Raw genomic sequence first — 24,646 nt, 5'->3', positions numbered from 1 at the left:
ACTACAGCTTTAGAGTACGTCTCAGAGGTGGAACATCTGGCTAGAATTCGCCAATGAGAACTTTCCATCTTCTCTCCACCACCATGATTGTACTTCAGTGAGGAGTGTGGAGGCATGTTAGCTACATCAGTATAACGGAATTAATTTTAGAACATTTGCTGGAAACTCTAGGATACAACTGATCTCTGATGCTTTATATTGGTGCCACTATATATGGTAGCCACGAGTCACATGCGGTTACTTAAGTTAAAGATACAGTTCTTTAGTTATATTAGCTATATTTCAAATGCTCAACAGCTACACATGACTAACGGCTACCATACTGGACAGCACAGACATAGAACATTTCCATCACCACAAAAAGCTCTACTGGGTAACACTGCCATAGATGATGTTATATGCAGATGTAAGGGCAGGAGCTGCTACCGTCAACATGAACAAGTCAGCATCAGGACACAGCTGAAGGCTTGAGGGAGCCCACTTCAACAGACACAGGCTAATCTCTACCACATTGCTAGGTTTTCTTGTTATGTGATATATAACAAGTACCCCTATTTGAAAGAGGAGTTTCAGTCAGGTCTTTTGTTGCTTGCAATCAGAAACCACGTAATTAATATAAAACAGTTTTCAAAATGTTACCATATACATTATTTTAACTGGTCCTTAAACTCCACAAGGTTTAGAACTTTAATACTGTTCTCTTTCCTATTAAACAGGTACCATAAACATTCAATAAAATAAACTGATTACTATAACCAAGAAATGCTAATTATAATACTAAATATAGAAATTTCTTTGAACTATAGTAAGTGAATTATCAAATAACACAATTTGAGAATTAAAACACCTTTCACAAAATGCCTAAATCCCCACCTAACTGCTTATTTTCTACTGTCATACAGAACAATAACTGGTAGATTTTTCTATACTCCAGTTACAAAACAATTTTTAAAAACTTAATACAACTATACAATTATGGGAAACAGCACTAAAATATTTTAATTATATCCTATTACAGAACAAGCCTATATGAATACTGGTAGCATAAAAAAGCAAGCTGATTTTTAAAATTCCTGTACAAATACTAGTTGCTATTTCTAAGGGTTTTTTTTTTTTTTTTTTTTGCAGAACATAAACATTTCTGAGGTTTACAAGACAGATTTTGGAAATAACAACTCAAGCCCAAAAATTACCACAAAATAACAAACCAGTTATTAAGAAAATTTCTATAAAAACAAAAAGCATGACAGAAAATATTCTCCACTGAATTACAAGAGGTAAATTCCAGGAGCACCTGGGTGGCTCAGTTTGGTTAAGCATCCGACTTCGGCTCAGGTCATGACCTCACGATTTGTGAGTTCGAGCCCTGCATCGGGCTCTGTGCTGATAGCTGAGAGAGCCTGGAACCTGCTTCAAATTCTGTATTTCCCTCTTTCTATGCCCTTCCCCTGCTCATGCTGTCTCACTCTCTCAAAATTAAACATTAAAAAAAATTTTTAAAAAAAGAGGTAAATTCCAATATGAATTCAAGCTTTGCTTTATTCTAGAAGTCTCAAACTTGTAGCTTATTTATTACCAAATTTCAAAAATCCCTAATACTTAAAAACCAATCTTTAAGTTTATCTTCTGATCTTTCACTGCTAATCAATTAAAGTAAGAACTTATAGGAAATATTCTTTGAGTAAAGAAATATCACGTAACTATGTGCCTACACGCATAATGATATTCTTCACAGAATATCCTTAGGATACACGAGTATCAAAAATTGATTTGATTCACAAATCAACCCACCAAACAAAACCTACATATAAGGTATGTTTACTTTTCCAAAATATAAGAGGTTCATACTACCATCTTGAATGGTTTATAGGTCAAGCGCTGACTCTAACTATAAATTTAAAAGTAGGGTTATGACCAATTTGTGCTAAGAAGATCCCTTTCTTTCTTCAGACTCTAGATCCCTAGTCTCAAAACTGAGCTACAAAAATAATTTCAAAATAAAAATGAAAACTATAGAGCTGTCTCAATTTTAAGGAACTATGTGTTTGGCCTGGTTTAAAAACACTGCACGCGGGGCGCCTGGGTGGCTCAGTCGGTTAAGCAGCCGACTTCGGCTCAGGTCATGATCTCGCGGTCCATGAGGGCTGTGAGTTCGAGCCCCGCGTCGGGCTGTGCTGACAGCTCAGAGCCTGGAGCCTGTTTCAGATTCTGTGTCTCCCTCTCTCTGACCCTCCCCTGTTCATGCTCTGTCTGTGTCTCAAAAATAAATAAATGTTAAAAAAAAAAAAAAAAAACAAAAAAAAAACAAACACTGCACGCTTGCATTTGCTACCTCTTTATAAGAGAAATATCACTTATGCTACGTATATATCTCACTTCACAAAGGCATACACAGAACATTCTTAAACATGGTAAGTACCCTTTATCTTTTGCATTAAATAAGCTTCTAGCTCTAATAGTAATGTAATAGTTATATGCTAAATGATTACTATGTTGGTGGGAAACATCAAAATCTTGGGATTCTAAGTGTCTTGAATCTATATTGAAATGTATCCAACAAAGAAACTTCTGTAGTAAGATGAACACATCTTTTTAGGAAACACATCATCTTTTTAGGAAAATGGCAGAAATATGGTCAGTTATTCTCAGTGTCTAATACAATGTCTTATACACAGTATAAATATCAGTATAATAAATTAAAAGTGTAAAAATAATGCATTATATTCAATATTTTTACCCTTTTCCTCCTCCCTTCTTTCAAGCCCCTTTCAAAAAATTACAGTGCAACTTGAACACAATGTATTGCCTGGGAAATTACAAGATAGTCAGTAAAACCTAGAGAGCTCTTTCAATAGCTATCCAAGCCTTCAGGATCTGGCTTACTTCCCAGGTCTTAGCTATTTCCACTCTTCACACTATACTACTACAGCTGCATTCAGCTGATTTTAACTCCATAAAATAACTGTGCTATGTTTCGTTTCCTAATTTCCATTAAGTTGCCCCTCTGAACCAGAACACCTTTCTTCTAGTCCTTTCCCTCCCCAACCCTGTCCTTTAAAGGCCTAAGACAATGTGTCACCTCCAGAGGAAGTTTTCTCTGACCACTCTTCCAATCCTCTGTACCCTCCCTCGCCCTTTTCTCTCATTAGCCAAAAATATGGCTAATGTAGCAAAGAACTTCCGGAAGAGAAAGAACAACTCATCTGATTTTAACTACAAAAACACTCAATCCCTGACACAAAGACACATAAAAAGGATATACAGGTATTCATCGATAAACACAAGAAATGCATTACAGAAATGTAAGCTATATTATAAAGTGATATATATCACCCCTTTCCCCATGAACTCTTGTTTATATATCAACAACTTCAGTCTCTGATGGACAAAACTCTGACCTCAAGAACATAAAAATCACACGCAGAGATGCACAGTTCCTTAAAAAGCACATAAATGAAAACCAATAATTATATGATAAATAATAATATTCAAATACACAGTAAAAATAAAAAGAGTAAAACTGAAATTGCAGAGCTATGGTGACTGCAGTGTGAGGAGATGGTGCAGGACATGTGAGGAGAGGAGGGGGGCCATGAGGATTGCGTGCCTCACCCTGTGAATCACCATCCTGCTGCTTCAGGCTCTGTTAGGAATAAAAGAGCAGGGCAGGGGCCTGGAGGCGGAGGGAAGCTTTGTCTTGTCTTCAGATGTCTCATTATTTTTTCCCTTTCCCTGCCGCTCCACTGCAGCCCTGTAAAACATTAGGCAAGCCTCTTAAACACTCCCTGTCTGTTCCATTCCTGATCAGTAACATGGGGAGAAAAAAGCCCAATTGGCTCAAAAAGGCTCTAAGAGAATATTGTAATACTGTCAGAAACCCTAAGCATAATCATGCCTCCAGTTCTAGAAGGTCAGCACTAGATGATCTCAGGAGACAAAAGTCATTTATCTTTCTGTTTTGTTCAACTGAGGGACTGTGTAATGCAATGCTGCCCACACATCCCCACCAACCCCTAAATATGTTCAAAGAAGCACATATGTAAAACCATGTAGGACTGCAATGAAAGGTTAACTCATTAGAAATGTGTTCCCTGGTTTGCAATTCACACCAAAATCGGCATATTATTTTGAACTATTTGGAAGGCCTTAAAAGTTACAGTTTGTGCTTGCTCACTGCTTGAAATCATTTCAGAGGATATTCTTGGGAATAAAAATATTTAAGAATTTTTACTGCCAAGAGACTACCCGATAACTTGAAGCTTTTAGTCTCACTCCACTTAGGACAAGTTAACTCAAATTAATACAATATTGCCTAGGCCTCTTCTCCAAAGTTTCCAATTCGGTAGGTGTGAAGCAGGGCACCAGAACTCAGATTTCTAACAAGTGCTCTGGTGATGCTGATACTGAAGGTCAGGGTACCACACCCTGAAAGCCACTGATTCTAAAAGTTGCCGTGCTCAACTTTTACTACCAGCTATTTTTATTTAATAATCGATAGATGCATCTTATGTTCCCTCTCTTTAAGATATTAATGACTTCTAAATTCCTTTGTAATCTGAGAGCAGGCAGGGATTATTAAAACTCAGAAAAAGCAGACTTTCTCATTCTTTAAATCCAAATTATTGTCATCTTACTTCATTTATCACTGTGCCTCAAATTCCTCATCTGTGAAACGGGGACAATAAGAGAGCTCAATCAGATAAAATAAATAAAAGTCCTTGGAAGAGTACCAGGTTATATCAGCAACTTGATAAATGTCACCAATTAATCTTACTGCAATTAATTTCACTAATTTTCTATTTATTATCAAGGAAAACTCATTCACATTTGTTACATGTTGAACATTACTGATTTACATATAAAATTGTATCCATTTATGGTGAAATGTTTCAGAGCTCTAATGAATTCAGTAAACTGGGAAGGCAAGGGAGGCTGTAATTTCAAAGACTGAAGTTCTAATCCCAGTTTTGCCACTAAATTGCTACATGACTCTGGGCAAGTCATTTAACGGAGTCTCAATTTCCACTTCCAAAAAAGTTTGCCTTGGATATAAGGAACAAATGAGATAATGCAAGTGGAATTTTTTTTTCTTTTTAAGTACCACAGTATTCCTGACATGAGGAAAATACCTCTATCTGGGTGCAGTTTATAAGATATTAACTAGACAGATAAAAGGCCATGGTCTCTTACATCCTTAAAATGACAGCACAATGATCTGAATCATCACACAAGCTATGCACTGAATATTCTCCAATACCACCAAATCATAACTATTTTTATAGATCACATGCTGCAATATTTAAGATTCCAAATATTTTTGTAAAGTGAGAGGAAAAAAATGGATACAAAAGTAATCTCAGGAATTTATTGTGTAGCAGCTGCTAAAATCCTCACTTCACAGCTTTAGCATAATTTTTATTGTGATGCAGAACCCTTCTATTGGTCCTAGGCTTTTGATTAGTATAAACACAATGTGTGTGTATACACACACACACACACACACACACACACACACACACGTGTGTGTGTATGTGAATAATGGTAACTGGTGATTTTCATTAATAGTTTCTAATACTTTAAGATAAATCCAATGTTCTTATAAAACTGCATACAACAGTTGACAACTTTTTAAATCTTAATTTACTAAAAAGAAAACATGGGGGTTATAACACTGTCTCTACATTTCAATTAAATTACTACTTTTTGTAGGCCCACAAAAGTGGGCCACATATAAGCATTTTGTATCAATGCTTAACAGGAAAGATACAATGTAGATCTCTGATGACATTTGTACAGAATGTCTCCTACTGAAATATAGAAAACAAAGTAGTGAAACTCATTTTTTGTCAGGAATATACTCCTAAAAAGCAGTGTATAATAAGCATTTTCAAATAAGATGCCATTAATGCAGCAACAATACTCTCCATTTCAAAGAAATCCAATTATGAAGTTTCTTATAAAGTTTATCTTTATGACAATCTCCTAATTTACTAACATCTAAGTTTCTGTTTTCATTTATTTAGCTTTCTCAATGTATGAGATATGCACATTCTACAGGACACTGCAGACTTTAAAAGATCCAAATGCAATTTGAAATATGTAAATGCTGTTGATTTTTTTAAAAAGCTACATGGAAATTATTTTTTACCAACTATAATTGTTAAAATTCATTAAAATTTAAAAAACTGGTTTTAAAATATAGATAATATGAAACAAGGGATAGCAAAGATAGAACATCATTCTATACAGAGGTTTCTGGTATCTGTGGTTAAAATCAAAAGGTAGACAGATGTGAGCACCATATTTTCCTTTATATCTGTTTATCATCACAATATTCGAATACCAACTACTTTTAATGTATTTATTCCATTGTGCTCCCAGAAAACATACTAGATCTAATTCCATAGGCATAATAACATGTGCATTCTTGCAGGTATGGTTTTTAGACATATGGGGGAAAATAAAATCCTACTGATCTTAAGGACTAACTTATATGCAACAGGAAATAGTACATTCAGGTTAGAGGGCTTATAAAGGTTGTTCTCAAAGTCTTCAGTTAGTCTCACTATGGATCAAGTGCATTAGGAGACACTCTAACGTGGATCACTTATAGCTGTTTATGCCTCCATTTACTGCTGATGAAGCCACAGGAGACGGCTTTTTTACACATCCAGAACACACCAACTTGCTCAAAGTTTACAGATATAAAATCTTCAGTTGGTACAAGTTTATCTAAGTGGTTTACAAAACTATGGGTAGAAAGAACAGTCTTGAGCCTGAATTAGAAATGTCTAAATAATATCACTTTGCAGAGTCCATGGTACATAGGAGCCCCTCAAATATTTTTGTTAAATGAACAAATGGACAAAAGTGTCTTTCCAATTACTACAACTGTTTCAAAGGACCCTATATGAAAAAAAAATACTTAAAATTGTATTCCATAAATATCCTTAAATGGGATATTTGTAAGTGCCTGGCCCATAGGAAACTATGGTTTATGTATTTGTCATTACTCTGGTCCTATAAACTTAGGTTGGTTCACAACAATCTTTGTAGCTACATTAGTATAAGCCATTACCACCACTGATAAAAGGAACTCAGATATGTACATACTTCTATTCAGGATGTAGTTGCATTACCCTTCTATGTAGAAGAAAGAACATCTGGGGTAACCACCACTGTCTTATAATGAAGGTTAATTCAGTAAACTTAACATGCATGGTAAATTAAGCCTTGTAATTTATCCTACCAACAAATTAATACCTTATAATAAGCCAAAGTGTCTTCTAACCATTGCATTTATAGAATTCCAAACTTCATAAAGAACTACTGGTGATATTCATGTTCACTTATACCTAAGAAATTCAATTAAAAAGAAAACATCAAAATCCCAATTGATAATTGACCTGCAAAAGTTTTCCTTCATACTGAAGTAAATTGTAATAGAGACTGCTAAAAAAATGTTTGGGATTTACTCTCTTACACTTTGACTGCTGACCACAACAGAGGTGAAGACTGAGGTAGTCTGAAAGTTCTGTGAGGATTAAATCAGACTATATTCTTCATATTCTCTAAAGAAGTAAGCTTTAGGCTGTGCGGAGCACCCTCAACTTCCAGGGGCCAAGACCAACAACTGCTGCAATGAAAGAGCAGAGTAGTTAGGGTCAAGGGGATGGCTGCCTTCTACAATGAAACTAGCTTGAGTATCTATCTGTTGGCATCATAAAAGTCAACTCTGTTTCTTTGACTTAGGCAGTGGAGCTTTTGATAAGCTATAGAGATTTTTAAAATAAGATTTTAAATCAAACACACCAGGGATAATCTCCATTTCAAGGAAATCCAGTTATGAAGTCTCTGATAAGATTACCCAAATAAGGATCCTGTAATTTATAAAATTACAATTCAAAATGCATTATGATATATAACAGGGTCTACTGACTTGTATTGCTAAAACCACAAATGCTAAATAATACAAAGTAACTTACAATTGATATAAACATAATTGCATGAAGGGGTTTGGGTAAGAGGTTATCATGTAGTTTAACTGAAATGATCAACAAGGGCAAAATCAAAAGCTTCATACACATTTCAGGGGATGTTCACAGCAGTGAACCATTTAAATAAAACTGTGGGCAACAAGCACAGAGATGAGTTGTAGCTGTAATTACATGATGCTTTTACTTCTCATTGCAATTAATTAATTGCTAAAAAGTAACAGAAGTGCTTTTTTAAAAAAAATTATAAGTAGCAGAATTTTTTTTTTCAGTAACAAACTAAATCAATTAAAAGGAATGGTTGTAGTAGAGAAATACGGTATAGGGAAATTTAGAATGCATTTAATCTGTGGAGGCAAATAAATTAGATTCCTACAAAATAAGGTATCTTTATCTTAACTCAAAATCTAGATTAGGACTTCATTTCTTCTTTTATAGTTAGTTCTTCATTTATAGTTAGTTCTGCATCATTTCACATGGTTTCAGTATTTTCACCAAGGAAATCCCTGATTAACTGGGACAGTTTTCTAATATTACAAAAGTAAGCCAAAGTATGCATTTTTTTTAGTGGGGGGAAAGACTCCCTTTTGAATAAAAATGAAACAAAATCTCTAAATGTAACAAAAATGACAAGTACAAAGCTAATTTAGAATGCCATTAGAAATATATACAGTAAGTTAACTTTTATAAAAAGATTTTGCAGTAGAAAAGAATAAAAGGGGAAAGTATACCGATTCTTTTTGAAGGGCTTGCTTTAAAACACTATTTCTGAATAAGATGGAAATAATCCCCGAATTTTTTTTGTTTGTTTTCATTTTAAGTCAGCAGAATTATAAGAGATACTGAAGGAAAGCAGAAAAGGTTAAAAAAAAAAAAAATGAAGATATCTTCCCCCACAACTAAAGCACTACTAACAAAACAAATATTTACGTCATTTTCTTCCACTTCATTAGTGTTTCAAGTTGTGGGTAGTCACTGACATAATGAAATGATTAAGACATATTAAAACTGTAACTTCATACTATTCCAAGTGATATAGTTCATAATATTAACTTTAAAACTCATACAAAATAAGTAATCATAGATAAAATGTTAGATTATACTGCTGTATATAGTACAACAGCCTAGCTTATTTTGTCTCAATAAATAGGATGTTTATAGCATAAGTGGGTCATTACATAGCAATAATTAGATCCTTCTAAGAAATGATTCAGAGGGAAAAATATCTACGTATATATTATTATAGCAATAATTAGATCATTCCAAGAAATGATTCAGAGAAAACGTAAGTTACATATATAAACTGATTTATAATTTGGATGTGAAAAGCAATCTGACAGTTAAAGTTACTAAATGGAAGATTCAATTATAACTGCAATTCAGGCATACTAGAGATATGTGTTACCTCAACAATATCCGAGTTGGTTCTGCTTTCATGAGGTTCATTATATTCTGTATACTTGAGAAGAACTTTGTCCATATCAGTGCTGGCATACTGAAACAGTTTGTTAGAGCTGTTGAAAATGATGAGTGCTATTTCACAGTCACAGAGCACACTAAGTTCATAGGCTTTCTTCATTAATCCAAACTTTCTCTTTGTAAAAGTGACCTAGACCAAGAAAAGAAAGGTATATTTTTAGGAAAAGCATTAGCAGTACCTGAATACAGGCTACCTAAAGATGAGCCCTCTTTTAATACTGAGTCAGATTCCAAAGATGAAAAAGGTTCCTGGCTTCACACTCCACATGAGCCTCTACTCCCCCATGTACCACAAGACTACAGTCCTACATTTAACTTCTATCTCCCGACAGAGCAGTCAGTTCCCTGAGGAGGTTTCCCTTTATCCTTCGCTGCCAGTCTGCTGCAGAAGGCAAAGAACCGGAGAAGGACACAGCTGATCACTGACCCCTTATCCAGTTTAAAATTCACAGCCTAGGGATGAACAAATTCCCCAAAGTCCTCAAATTCTTCTTTGAATATTTTTTCCAGTTTCTAACTGGAACCTGTCACCTTAAGTCCTCTCAAACAGAGACCAGTTTTTGTTTGTTTTAAATATTATATCTACTATTTTCAAGAGCCTGAAAGGTATATCCTTTCTGCTCCTTACTCTGTCTTACAAATTATTTTTCCTTCCTTCTCCTTCAAAAACTTCAGATGTTTTCAAGTTCACACCATGAAATTTGTACCCCCAAATAATTCTCCTTGTGATGGGCACCAAATGACCTCCTCATGCACTGATAACTATCACCTGATACTTTTCTTTCTAGCCCTACTCTTATCTCTGGTGATTTCAGTATCTGTGTAAAATATCACTGCAAAAACATCTCCCAACTCCAAATGATCCACTTCCACAGGTCAAGAACTCACTCCTACTGTTATACCTTTCACCAAAAATCACCTCCAAAATCTCAACTTCATGTATTCCATTTTGCCTCCTATCTAGCTCTTCTATTTTGTATTACTTGTCCAGAAATTCTTTAACCTATATCCAGTCCTCCAATCCATTTTTACCTCACCACTTTGTTACTGTCTATTCTCATGTCCTTTCTTTCCTCTCTAGATTTCATGGTCCATCACTATTTTCACTCCCTTACAAACACACATACTTTACCCTTCTCTCATGAACATACTTGCCTGGCAGAGCCCCAACCAGGAACTAACGCCCAATACATACACCAATTATCCCTGTATCTTTATCCAAGTAGCTGACAACTCCTGGGAACACACAGGCATGCACACACACACACACACGCCCCTCTGGTGTTTCTGAACTGATGACCATAAATCTCAGCTAACACTCAACACTGCCTAACCATCATAACTTGGTTTGTTTCTCATTAGCCCATTCTCCAAGTCAACTATTCCCCACTTTCTCTGTCTCAAGTCCACTCTCTGCTCATAACTTTGCCTCAAACCACTTCCCATCATCATATCTATCAGTTTAAACACTTCACCTGTAGCTTTCCACATTCACCCCTCTGCTGTTACTGCTGACTTTTCTGTTCCTATTCCTTTCCAGAAGTATCATTCTCTCCCATCAAGCTGTCCTTCCTCTCCACTAGATCAAAGACCAGAAGCACAGAAGCATGTTCTAGCATCTCCCTGGACTCCATACTGCCCCTCCAGTTGCCCCTCCTCTTTGATCTACTTCACAGTAAACATGTTTGAAAGAAATGTCTGTAGTTGTCATCTCCAACCGCTTACCTATTCTTTCCTCAACTACTGCAATCAGACTTCCATTCCCCAAATTCCACTAAGACTTGTCCATGTCATCATCAGCAACCTAATTAATGTGATTAGAGTCAATGGTCACTTTTCTCATTCTTACCTTACCATATACCTCAGCAGCACTTTACACAGTTGACCATATTCACACTTTCTTCTTCAGGTGTTTTATGACACAACACTGTCCTGATTTTCCTCCTAATTCAGGGCTTCCTGTCAGCCTTTACAGCTATATCCTCTTCCTTCAATGAGCAGAAGGAAGTGCCTCACCTCTACTTACTGAAGTACCTTTAAGCTTTAGACTTGGGCTCCTTTCTCCTCTTTACCCTCACATCCTTGCCAGGTGATTGCATCCAGTTCCATGATTTTAAAAACAAATATGCTCTTTCCATATTCTTCTCCATTTCAGCACATGGCACCACCTCCCATTCACACAGAACCAAAAAACATGTAAGAGTTATCCTTGGTCCTTCTTATTCCCATAATCTGCCCTATCCAATCCATCAGCAAATTGTGGCGACTCTACCTCTAAAACGTATCTCAAATCTATTCACTTCTATTCACACCACTATCAGCCTGGGCCAAGTTACATCACCTCTCATGTATATTACTGATATAATCATTACATTGAATTTTCTGCTTCATCTATTATACCCTATATGTGCCACATACCTGCCCAAGTGATGTTTTTGAAACATAAATCAAATTATATAAGTAAAAGTTCAGAGCTTTTCACTGCATTAAAAGTAATATCCAAACTCATTAAGTAAACAAAATAAATTATCTGGCCTCAAACTCTCTATCTAAAGTTATTTCCCTTCACTCTCCTTTACATCCATTAAACTTCACTGATGTGTGGGGCGCCTGGGTGGCTCAGTCGGTTAGGCATCCAACTTTGGCTCAGGTCATGATCTCGCAGTTTGTGGGTTCGAGTCCTGTGTTGGGCTCTGTGCTGACAGCTCAGAGCCTGGAGCCTGCTTTGGATTCTGTGTCTCCCTCTTTCTCTGCCCCTCCCCCACTCTCACTTTGTCTCACTCTGTCTCTCAAAAATAAATAAATGTAATAAAAAACTAAAAAAAAATTCACTGGTGTGTGTTTATGTACATATGTGCACACATGTGTCTTCCTTAACTACCAGCTACTTTCCTCCTTAGGAATTTTGTTATTTTCCCTATCTGTGGAACATACTTCACACTGCATGTTCCTAATGGTTCCTTTCCTAACCTTTTGAAAATAAATATCATTATTTAATCTTTTAAAAACTCCTTATAATATAAATGCACAAACGCATATATTAACTTTATATAAATGCATATATATGGAATGTAACATTTTATGCTTGCCTCCCTACTTTCTCTTGCACCAACATCATCCCCTTAACCAATGTTTCTGATTTAGTATTTTTCATTCTACATTTTTGTACAAGATTGCATAACCGTATTCACATGTACATGTATACACACAGAAGGGATTTTTGTCAGCCATTTTATAAAACTGGGACTCTACCAATACTCTCTATTTCGCTCATTCAACCACATCTTGTAGATATGCCTCTAAGTCAAATGGTATACTAAGGTATTCTTTTAAATAACTTCACAATTGTTTCATATAAATGTTACAATTCTTTTGCTAGTATGAAAGATATAAAATAAAAATCTCATTTCTGTAACATGCGTTTTCCTAATTAGTAGTGATTAGACATCTTTTTCTTGTATTTGTTGTTATTTGAGATTTGCTTTCTCTAAACTGCTTATCTTTTGATCATTTTTGTATTGTGATGTGCATTTTACTTATCTAAGTAAAAGCTCCTTGTACAGATATATTAACTAGGTTTTACAAATACTTTCCCAAATTTCTCATTTACATATTAACTTTGTTTACATAATATCTGTCATTAAGAAGTTTTAAATTTTTATTACTGATTGCAATACTGTGTCTCAGAATCCTGGCATTGTATTATATCACTATAGGAATATAATGAATATAAGAATACCATTATTAAAGTTCACTATTTTAAAATACTGAGCTTTAAATCATTTATGTCTTGAAATGCACCTAGATGTACTTGCTGCATTAAAACTCTGAATTTACCAAAGTTTAGTCAGAAATGTTTTTCCAGGGGCACCTGGGCGGGTCAGTCAGTTAAGCGTCTGGTTTCGACTCAAGTCTTGATCTCACGGTTCATGAGTTCAAGCCCCACACCAGACTCACCGCTGTCAGCACTGAGCCCGCTTCAGATCCTCTGTCCCTCTTTCTCTGCCCCTCTCCTGCTTGCATGCTCTCAAAAATAAATTAAAAAAAAGCACTGAAAAAAATTTTTTCCATACTTCCAGTACTGAAGAAGAGGAAGAAAATGACAATCAGCAAAGCAAAAGCATTTATTCCAAGAATAATCCTTACTCTAGTCAAAGACTTTCAAATTAAGTGAGCTATGAACAAATCAGCAGTAAGACTGAGACAAGTAATGCTGCTTCAGAATATCCATTAAGCATGATGGAAGAAAACTCCATAGTTCACTATCAGTAAGTAAAGGATGCCAGTCCCTGTTTTCCTTTCCAAAAATACTTACTCAAAAACATTTCTTCTAAGTTATCAAAGAGCTCAAGATGAAGAAAGGAATTGGTGGAGGACAATTTATAATAATCTCTTCTCTATTCCTCCAACTTACTCCAAGCCAAAAAGAGCTTTTTCAGCAACAGAAAAATGTGCATAAGAACACACTTCTACTTCAGTGACACCAAAGACATAACGTTGAAAACTACAATATCAATATTTCACTTTCAAGTTTTATGAATAAAATCTTTTTTCATCTTATCTATAGCACTTAGTCGATTTTTTAAACACTCTGGTTTATTGCTAACAACTTATATGAGAATATAAAATTAACTTTATATTCTTATAAACTCTATCATCCCTTTAACTTATTGTTTTTAAGTAATTTCAAACTTACAGAAAATTTTCAGTAAGTAGTACAAAATTTTCCATATATCTTCAACCAAACTCCCCAACTGTTAACATTTTACCATGTTTTCCTTCCCTAAATAAATACCTGTACACAATTTTTTTCCTGAATTCTTTGAAATAAGACAGAGGTTATATATAAGGTCCCTCTGCCCCTAAATAATTTTTTTTTCAATTGACGAAACATCATTTATTGAAAAGACATTCCTTTTTTTCCCCATTGAATTATCTTGACACTTTTGCCATAACCTAAATGCCAAAATCTGTGTAGGTCTATTTCCCAACTCTCTATTTTGTTCAATTGGTTGATATATCTATCTTTTAGCCAATAGAAAATTGTCTTGACTATGGTGGCTTTAGATTTAAAGTTTTATATATTTTTTCAACATAATACTTAATTTTATTTTTTTTAATTTACATCCAAATTAGTATATAGTGAAACAATGATTTCAGTAGATTCCTTAGTGCCCCTTACCCATTTAGCCCATCCTCCCTCCCAACAACCCCTCCAGCAACCCTCAGTTTGTTCTCCATATTTATGAGTCTCTTCTGTTTTGTCCCCCTCCCTGTTTTTATATTATTTTTGTTTCCCTTCCCTTATGTTCATCTGTTTTGTCTCTTAAAGTCCTCATATGAGTGAAGTCATATGATATTTGTCTTTCTCTGACTAATTTCGCTTAGCATAATACCCTCCAGTTCCATCCACGGAGTTGCAAATGGCAAGATTTCATTCTTTTTGATTGCCGAGTAATACTCCATTATATATATACATCACATCTTCTTTATCCATTCATCCATCGATGGACATTTGGGTTCTTTCCATACTTTGGCTATTGTTGATAGTGCTGCTATAAACATTGGGGTGCATGTGTCCCTTCAAAACAGCACACCTGTACCCCCTGGACAAATACCTAGTAATGCAATTGCTGGTCGTAGGGTAGTTCTATTTTTAATTTTTTGAGGAACCCCCATACTGTTTTCCAGAGTGGCTGCACCAGCTTGCATTCCCAGCCCTCAAATACTTTCTTAAAAACAAGGACAAACACAATTACCAAAATCAGAAAACAAGGATATAGCACTATTATCTAATTTACAAACTTTATTCAAGTTTCACAATTATCTCACTAATTTCTTTTATAGGGGAAAAAAGACTTTGGTTTTTTCCCTAGCTCCGGGATCCAATTCAGGATTCGATGTTGTATTCAACTGCACCCTGTTTAATCTGAAATACTTCCTCAGTCTGTCTTTCAGGACCTTGGCACTTTCTCTCAATTTGACTTTGATGTTTCTTTCTGATTGTTTAGACTGCATTTTAACAGCTTAGAAGTGATGTTCTCTCCACAATATGTCACATGAAAAATGCACATGAAATCCATTTGCCCCCTAACTGGAATTGTTAACTTGGTTAAAACAGTGACTGCCACATTTTTTCCTTTGCAACATTACTATTTTCCCCCTTGTAAGTAATAAGTATCTTATGAAAATTGCCACGTAAATATCCTGTTCACTTATCAAACTTTAATAAACTGATTGTAGCATCCACTCAAGATTCTTGCCTAAAAAAATTACTATGCTGGTTGTCAAATGGGGATTTTCTCATTTCATAATACATTGTACCTACATTTACTACCAGTTGCATTTTATTGTTAAGACAGTTTGCTTTTCCTCCATTTATGCATTCATTCATTCACGTCAGTATCAACTCATAGGTTATTTTTATTCTATGAGTTATAATCAATTAGTATCTTTATTTCTTTTGATGTTTAAATGGTCTTTGATTTTACCAGCAAGAGATCCACTATGCTGGTTCCTATGGTATTCTTTTTCTTCCTCAGGAACTGCAATTATATTAAGTTGGACCTCTCTTACCAATCCCCCTTTACAATCACCTTCTCTATAACCCCTTGAACATACTTATTTCCATTCACTTAGTCGTTTTCCTGCTTTCCTTCAGTGATCTTACTAAGGTTTCATTACAATCTATTCTTCTATGGTCACTGTGTAATTTAGTCTTTGCTCTGATATATTATCTTTCCTTTTCTTTCTGGAGTTCAATCACTTTGTTTCATCTATGCCTTAAAAAAATCCATTTCTATTCTTCCTATTTGAAAATTTTGAGTGATTAAAAAAATTTTTTTAACATTTATTCATTTTTGAGAGACAGTGTGCGAGTTGGGGAGGGGCAGAGAGAGAGGGAAACACAGAATCCGAAGCAGACTCCAGGCTCTGAGCTGTCAGCACACAGGGGTCAAACTCACAGACCAGACCACAAGATCATGACCTGAGCCGAAGTCCGATGCTTAACCAACTGAGCCACCCAGGAGCCCCAGGAATGATGATTTTTTTTATGTCACATTCCTAAATACTTACTTACAGAAATCTGTTTCAGCTTGGGAGTTATCATATAACAAGTTTCTTCCACTTTTCCATTGTTTGGGGGCAACAAATTCATCACCTGAACAGCTGTAAATTGTCATTTTGTCATCTTCTTTGTAACAGTTTGTATAGGTAGAACGGCTGGCATCAAGGAATTGCAATGGAAAGGACTAGCAGTGGGAGGATGGATTAATTAGCCTTCACTCAAGAGCACCTCTTCTTTTAATGGAGTACAGTATGGTCTCTTTAATGGAAGGCTTTTGAGGGGTAACAGCAGTAGGGAGAGGAGTTTTCTATTATTCAATATATACTTTCTGTATCTTCTTTTATTTGACGGATTCCTACTTCCCTTCTTTTCCAACTAACAAGCATTTTTCAAAGATTACCTCTGCCTTGTTTATACCTTCTTCTCTCTCAAACAGTTACCTTTCCAAGACCACTTCCTTGAATGGAATAAATTTTAAACCCTTTACCTCCGGTCTGTTTTATCTACAAGTAGTATTTTTCAGAATTTTTGTACTTAGGGTAGACTTTCCTTTTTTGGTAATGATTTCAAATCAACTTTAGACAGTCATAAAGTCTCTTTTCTTTTCCACATAGTTTTTTCTGAAGTATGCTTGCTTCCATCAAAGACTTGCAGAACTTGAAAAAAACAGCATATTGTTACTTGGTAATATTTTCCAACTTCAAGTTAAAATGAATTTGGACATTCTTTGCTTTCTAGCTGTGCCAAGGCTATATATAGGTTTTGTATAATTCGAATTGTTTTTTACGCTTTTCTGTATTGATTTTTTTGGAAATTATGTTGGAAGAATCAAGATTTATTCAGCCCCCATGACCTTGATTACTAAGAATTCCTCCCAAAATTTCGAATCTTTGTTTTCATTACTTGTTTTGTCGTGGTTTCTGGAGTTCTCTGATCCTTTCTCATCTTGTCATTTTTGGTCTCTTTTTTGCACTTAAAGAGTCCCCTTTAATATTTCTTGCAGTGCTGGTTTAGTGGTTACAAACTCCTTTAGTTTGTGTTTGTCTGGGAACCTATCTCTCCTTCTATTCTGAATGACAGCCTTCTTGGATAGAGTATTCTTGGCTGAAGATTTTTCCCATTCAGCACTTTGAATATATCATGAAACAGATTTATAAATTTCTGTACATGAAACATGTTAGATATTTAATTTTATTTTAAGCATTATCAAATTTAAAGAATCCTCTTTCAAAAATATTTACTTGGAGAGAGAGCATGCGTGAGTGGAGGAGGGGCAGAGTGGGGGGGTGGAGAGAGAATCCCAAGCAGGTTCTGTGCTGTGCCATGTATCTTCTTTATCCATTCATTAGTCGGTGGACACCTGGGTTGCTTCCTTATCTTGGCTATTAATGCTGTAATAAACACAGGGGTACATATAGTTTTGTAAATTAGTGATTTTGCTTTCTTTGGGTACATACCCAGTAGTGTTATTCTTGGATCACAGGGTAGTTCTATTTTTAATTTTCTGAGCAGCCTCTACACTGTTTTCCACAGTGCCTGTACCAATTTGCATTCCCACCAACAGTGCACAAGGGTTCCTTTTTTTCCATATACTCATTATCACTTTTTTCTGATCTTTTTGATTCTAGCCATTCTGACAGGTGATCTCTCATGTGGTTTTGATTTGTATTACCCTGATAATCAGTGATGTTGATGAGTATCTTTCCATGTGTCTGTTGGCCATCTCTAAGTCTTCCTTGGAAAAATGTCTATTCAGGACCTCTGTCCATTTTTAAATCAGATTGATTGTTGTTTTAAGTATTGATTTGTATAAGTTCTTTATGTATTTTGGATATGAACCCCTCACTGGATATATCATTTGCAAATATCTTCTCCCATTCAGTAGGTTACCTTCTCATTTTGTTGACGGTTTCCTTTGCTGTGCAAAAGCTTTATATTTTGACACAGTCTCAATAGTTTATTTTTACTTTTGTTTCCCTTGCCCTAGGAAACATCTACAAAACTGTCTATAATTGATTTCAAAGAAATCACTATGTTTTCTTTTAGGAGTTTTATGGTTTTGAGTCTCACATTTAGATCTTTAATCCATTTTGAATTTAATTTTGTGTATGGTTTAAGAAAGTGGGCCACTTTCATTCTTTTGCATGTAGCTGTTCTGTTTTCCCAGCACCATCTGTTGAAGAGACTGTCTTCTCCCCATTGTATATTCTTGCCTCTTCTGTTGTAGATTAACTGACCATATTAAGCGTGAGTTTTCTTCTGGGCTCTCTATTCTGTGCCATTGATCTATGTGTTTGTTTTAGTGCCAATACCACACTGTTTTTTATTACTACACTTTTGTAGTATATCTTGAAATCTGGGACTGTGATATCTCCAGCTTTGTTCTTTTTCAAGATTGTTTTGACTATTTGGAGTCTTTTGTGGTTCCATACAAATTTTAAGATTATTTGTTCTGGTTCTATGAAAAATGTTATTTAGAAAGGAATTACATTAAATCTCTAGACTGCTTTGGGTAGTATGGACATTTTTAACAATTTTTGTTCTTCAAATCGATGAACATAAAATATCTTTATATTTATGTCATCTTCAATTTCCTTCATCAATGTATTATGGATTTCAGAGTACAGGTCTTTCACCTCTTTGGTTAAGTTTATTGCTAGGTACTTTATTATTTTTAGTGCCGTTTTAAGTGGGATTGTTTTTCTTAATTTCTCTTTCTGCTACTTCAGTATTTGTATATACAAATATAACAGATTTCTGTATATTAATCTTACACCCTGTGACCTGACTGAATTCATTTATCAGATCTAGTAAGTTTTCAGTGGAGCCTTTAACGTTCTCTACATATAGTATACCATATCATCTACAAATAGGGACAGCTTTACTTCTTCCTTACCAATTTAGATGACTTTTATTTCTTTTCCTTGTCTGATTGCTGTGGCTAAGACTTCCAGTTCTAAGTTGAATAGAAGTGGTGAGAATGGAAGAGTGGACATTCTTGTCTTGTTCCTGATCTTAGAGGAAAAGCGCTCAGTTTATCATCACTGAGTATGAGGTTAGGTATGGGTTTTTCATATACTGTCTTTATTATGTTGAGGTATGTTCCCTCTAGGCCTACTTTGTTGCGAGTTTTTATCATGAATGGATGTTGCACTTTGTCAAATCCCTTTTCTTCATCTACTGAGATAATCATATGGTTTTTACCTTTCTCTTGGTAATATAAGATATCACATTAATTGATTTGTGAATATGACCCATTGGAACCACTCTTGCAACCTGGAATATATCCCACTTGATCATGGTAAATGATTTCTTTTTAATGTATTGTTGAATTTTGTTTGCTAAGATTTTGTTCAGGATTTTTGCACCTGTGTTCATCAGAGATACTGGTCTGTTGTTTGCTTTTTTTTGTATTGTCTTTATTTGGTTTTGGTATCAGGGTAATGCTGGCTTCATAGCATGAATTTAGAAGTTTTACTTCCTCTTCTATTTTTGAAATAATCTGAAGAGAATAAGTATTAACTCTTCTTTACATGTTTGGTAGAATTCACCTGTGAAGCCATCTGGTCCTAGACTTTTGTTTGTTGGGAGTTTTTGATTACTGATTTAATTTCATTGCTAGTAATCAATCTATTTCTTCCTGTATTAGCTTGGGTACATTATATGTTTCTAGGAATTTAACCATTTCTTCTGGGTTGTCCAATTTGTTGGCATATAACTCTTCATAAATTATCTTACAATCTTTTGTTTGCTGAAGTGCCAGTTTATTTCTCCTCCTTCATTTCTCATTTATTTGAGTCTTCTTTTTCTTCTTGATGAGTCTAACTAAAGGTTATCAATTCTGTTGATCTTTTCAAACAACCAGCTCCTGATTTCTTTAATCTTTTCTATTATATTTTTAGTCTTTATTTCTGCTCTAATCCTTATTATTTCCTTCTTTCTACTGGCTTTGAGTTTTTTGTTTGTTTGTTTGTTTTTTTCCCCCTAGATCCTCTAGGGGCAAGGGTGTGTTGTTTGAGATTTTTCTTGCTTCTTCCTTTATTGCTACAAACTCCCCTCTTAGAACAGCTTTTGCTTCATCCCAAAGACTTTGGATCATTGTGCTTTCATTTTCATTTATCTCCATGTATTTTTTTTTTTTTATTTTCTCTTAGAAATCTTTGTTGACCTATTCATTGTTTAGTAACACGTTATTTAGTCTCTGTGTTATTTGTGTGAACAAACTGAATAAACTGAAAATCAACAACTCTTCTTAGATCCCTCAGAGAATTGGGGTCACAGAGCAACTTGTGCCCCCCAAATTGGAGACAGACAGGCAGATACTGAAAGTCATAAACTGCCAGAGCCACAAGAAACCTTTACAAAAACCAGTACCAAGGTAGGAAAACGTGAACTATAATTGATGTATTGCTGGAGGCTCAGTGTAGACAAATATAAAAGTTAAAAAATCCAGGCAGGGATGGGGTGCCTGGGTGGCTCAGTCAGTTAAGCATCCAACTTTGGCTCAGGTCATGATCTCACGGTTCATGAGTTCGAGCCCCACATCGGGCTCTGTGCTGACAGCTCTGAGCCTTGAGCCTGCTTCGGATTCTGTGTCTCCCTCTCTCTCTGCCCCTCCCTTGCTTGCACTGTTTCTCTTTCTCAAAAATAAATAAACATTAAAAAAATTTTTTAAAAAACAAAAAAACTCCAGGTGGGGTCTAGGCTTAGGGGGGCATGCATACACTTTTGTGGATTTTACACTTATTAGGTTCTCACAGTAAAGATCAGAGAAAAATCCCCTTGTGCTTCCAGCAGGGAGAGTGGAAAAAGTAGCCATTTTGAAATATGCCAGAACATTCTATTCTTCAGAGGCCTCCCTTCAAGACAAAATATTTTATCAGAGCCTAACTTACAAGGGTATTATCAGAGTCCAACTGACCTGGGGAAAAAGAAATATCCAACTCCAATTCTCTCTAGCCTTTAATGTGAACAAAGGGAAATAGTCAATCCATTCTGTCCCACCTAAAGATGGGGTGCAGGGACTGAGAAACACTTATAAAGTTCAGAGTCCACAGGCACAGGTTCACTAGAAGACTGACCTAATCGTGAGACTACAGAACACTTCCCCTCTCCCCATATCTCACTACATTACTAAAGGCCTTTTTACTATAATTCCTTTTACCCAGTACATAATGTCTAGCTTCAACAAAAGATTACAAGGCATAGTAAATGGCAAAAAAATAGTCTGAAGAGACAGGGCAAACATCAGAAGCATTCAGATATAGCAGGAATATTCGGACTATCAGACCAGCAATACAAAATAACTATGATCAATAGTCCAAGGAAAGTACTCTAATGGAAAAAGTAGACATTATGCAAGAATGTGTGGGTAATATAACTAGAAAGATGGAAATTCTGAAAAACATTTTTTTTTACATGATGATGACAAAAAACACTAACAGAAATGAAGAATATCTTCAATGTGTTCATTAGCAGGCTGGAAATTGATTAAAGAAAGTATCTCTAAGTTTGCAGATAAGTCTACAGAAACTTCCAAAAGTGAAAATCAAACAAACCAAAGGCAAAAAAAAAAAAAAACAAAAACAAAAACAACAGGATATCTAAGAACTGTGGCACAACTAAAATATATATATGTAACGTGAATACCAGAAGGGGTAGAAAGAGAAAGAAAGCAATATCTGAAGCAATAACATCCAAGAATTTCCCCCAAATTAATGTCACACAGCAAACCACAGATCCAGGAAGAAATGCCACACAGCCCCAAAACAACTTACATAAACCCCCCAAAACTACATGTAGGTATATTATATATAAACTACAGAAAATCAAAAATAAATAGTCTTGAAAGAAGCCAGAGGAAAAAAACACCTTACCTACAGAAGCACAAATATAAGAATTACATCCAATTTCTCCTCGGAAACAATGTAAGGGATAAGACAATGAAGTGATATATACTGTGGTAAGGGGAAAAAAAACCCACCAACCCCAAATTCTGTATCTTGAGAAATTATACTTTAAAAGAAATAAAGACTTTCTCAGACCAAAAAAAAAAAAAAAATTTGAGGGAACTCACTGTCTGTAGCTCTGCCTTACATGAAATGTTAAAAGAAATTCTTCAAAGAGAAGGAGTACCCTATAATCAGAAATGTCAATCTACATAAAGAATATCAAAGAAGGAATAAGGGAAGATAAATTAAAAACTTTTACTTTTGTTATTCTTAATTGACCTAACATAAGTTTGCTCAAAATAATAGCAACAACGTATTAGATGATTATTGTGGAATGAATTACAGCAATGACATAAGGAATGGAAAGGAGGAATTAGGAATACTTGTTATTATAAGGTCATTGTACGACCCACATGTGAAGCTATACCTGTGAAGTGTTAACCTGAAGTAGATTTGGATTAGTTGCAAATTTATATTGCAAACTCTAGGGCAACTACCAAAAAAAAAAAAAAAAGAAAGAAAGAAAGAAAGAAAGAAAAGTATAACTGATTTGCTAAGTTCAAAGAAAGCAAAATGGAAGCTTATAAAATACTTAATTAAAACCACAAAGGGGCGCCTGGGTGGCTCAGTTGGTTAAGTGTCCACCTCTTGGTTTCAGCTTAGGTCATAACCTCATGTGAGACTGAGCCTTGAGTCAGGCCTCTCTGTACTGGGCATGGAGCCTACTTAAGGTTCTCTTTCTCCCTCTCCCTCTGCCCTCCCCTATTCGCTCATGCTCTCTCTCTCTCAAAAAAAAAAAAAAAACAAAAAACAAAAAACAAACAAACAAACAAATGAAAAAAAACCCCAAAACACAAAAAGCAAAGAGTGTAAACAAAATAGGAACAAAGAGCAAAGTCAACTAGTAGAACACATATGTGGTAGTTATTAATCCAACTACATCAACAATCACTTTAAAAGTCAATGGTCTAAATACACCAGCTAAAAAACAGATTGTCAATGTATCAAAAACAGTAATTACATGCTGTCTACAAAAAAACCCACTTTCAATAAAAGACATATATAGATTAAAAATAAAGGAAGATATACTTTGCTAGTACCAATCAAAACTAACAGCTACACTAATTTCCATCAGAGCAGATCTCAGAACAAGGGAAATTATCAAAAATAAATAAAGGCTAACCAATGATAAAGGAGTCAATTCTCCAGAAAACAAAACAATCCTTAAAGCATACAATCCTAACAACAAAGCATCAGGATATATGAGGCAAAATGATAAAACTTCAAGGAAATATAAATTTAGTATCATAGGAGGAAACTTCAACACATCACTATCAGAAATGTTGGATATCAGTTCCAACAGACAGAAAATCAGTAAGGACATAACTGAACTCAACAGCATCATCAATCAATTGAATATAATGGACATCAACTTCATCCAATAACAATATAATTACTCTCAAACTCACATGGAATATTCACGAAGATAGACCGCATTGTGGGCCATAAAACACCTTAACAAAGTTACAAGAATAGAAATCACACGTTATATATTCTCAGATGACAATGAAATAACAAATCAGTAACCAAAAGCTGGCTGGAAAATCCCCAAATACTTACAGATTAAGCAGCGTAATTTTAAATAACACATAGGTCAAAGAAGAAATCTCAAGAGAAATTAAAAGCTATTTTGAAGTAAATGAAAATGAAAATACAACTTAAGTTTTGGGATGCAGTGAAAGCAGTGCGCCACCCAGGCGCCCCATGGCTGGTTCAACATTTAAAAACAACCCAATTTAGGGGTGCCTGGATGGCTCAGTTGGTTAAGCAGCCAACTTTAGCTCACGTCATGATCTTGCTGTTCTGGAGTTCAAGCCCCCGTCGGGTTCTGTGCTGACAGCTCAGAGCCTGAGCCTGCTTCATATTCTGTGCCTTCCTCTTTCTCTGCCCCTCCCCCACTTGTGCTCTGTCTCTGTCTCTCAAAACTGAATAAACGTTAAAAAAAAAATTTTTTTTAAATAACCCAATTTAAAAATGAGCAAAAGACATGAATAGATACCTAAATGAAAAGGATCATACAGATGGTATAAAAGCATATGAAAAGATGCTCAATATCACATGGCATTAAGGAACTGCAAATTTAACAATGAGAT

General features: G+C 35.2%; 1 protein-coding gene across 11 annotated transcripts in view; it reads right to left on the bottom strand.

Moving 5' to 3' along the window:
- The window catches only part of MEF2A (myocyte enhancer factor 2A), a 160,721-nt gene that overhangs the window by 53,117 nt on the left and 82,958 nt on the right, over nucleotides 1-24,646 (bottom strand). For 6 of the 11 annotated variants that reach the window (XM_042988173.1, XM_042988175.1, XM_042988170.1 and 3 more), the window contains one exon: nucleotides 9,400-9,603. In XM_042988173.1, the coding sequence (XP_042844107.1) occupies nucleotides 9,400-9,603 (204 nt within the window). Of the gene's footprint in view, nucleotides 1-3,612; nucleotides 6,072-7,263; nucleotides 7,455-7,483; nucleotides 7,599-9,399; nucleotides 9,604-17,783; nucleotides 17,800-24,646 lie in introns of those variants that run through there. The other 5 variants (XM_042988181.1, XM_042988180.1, XM_042988176.1 and 2 more) reach the window with 4 other exon arrangements.

The sequence above is a fragment of the Panthera tigris genome, chromosome B3 (genome assembly GCF_018350195.1).
Source record: "Panthera tigris isolate Pti1 chromosome B3, P.tigris_Pti1_mat1.1, whole genome shotgun sequence".
NCBI classification, from domain to species: Eukaryota; Metazoa; Chordata; class Mammalia; order Carnivora; family Felidae; genus Panthera; species Panthera tigris.
This window is presented reverse-complemented; position numbering and strand designations above follow the sequence as displayed.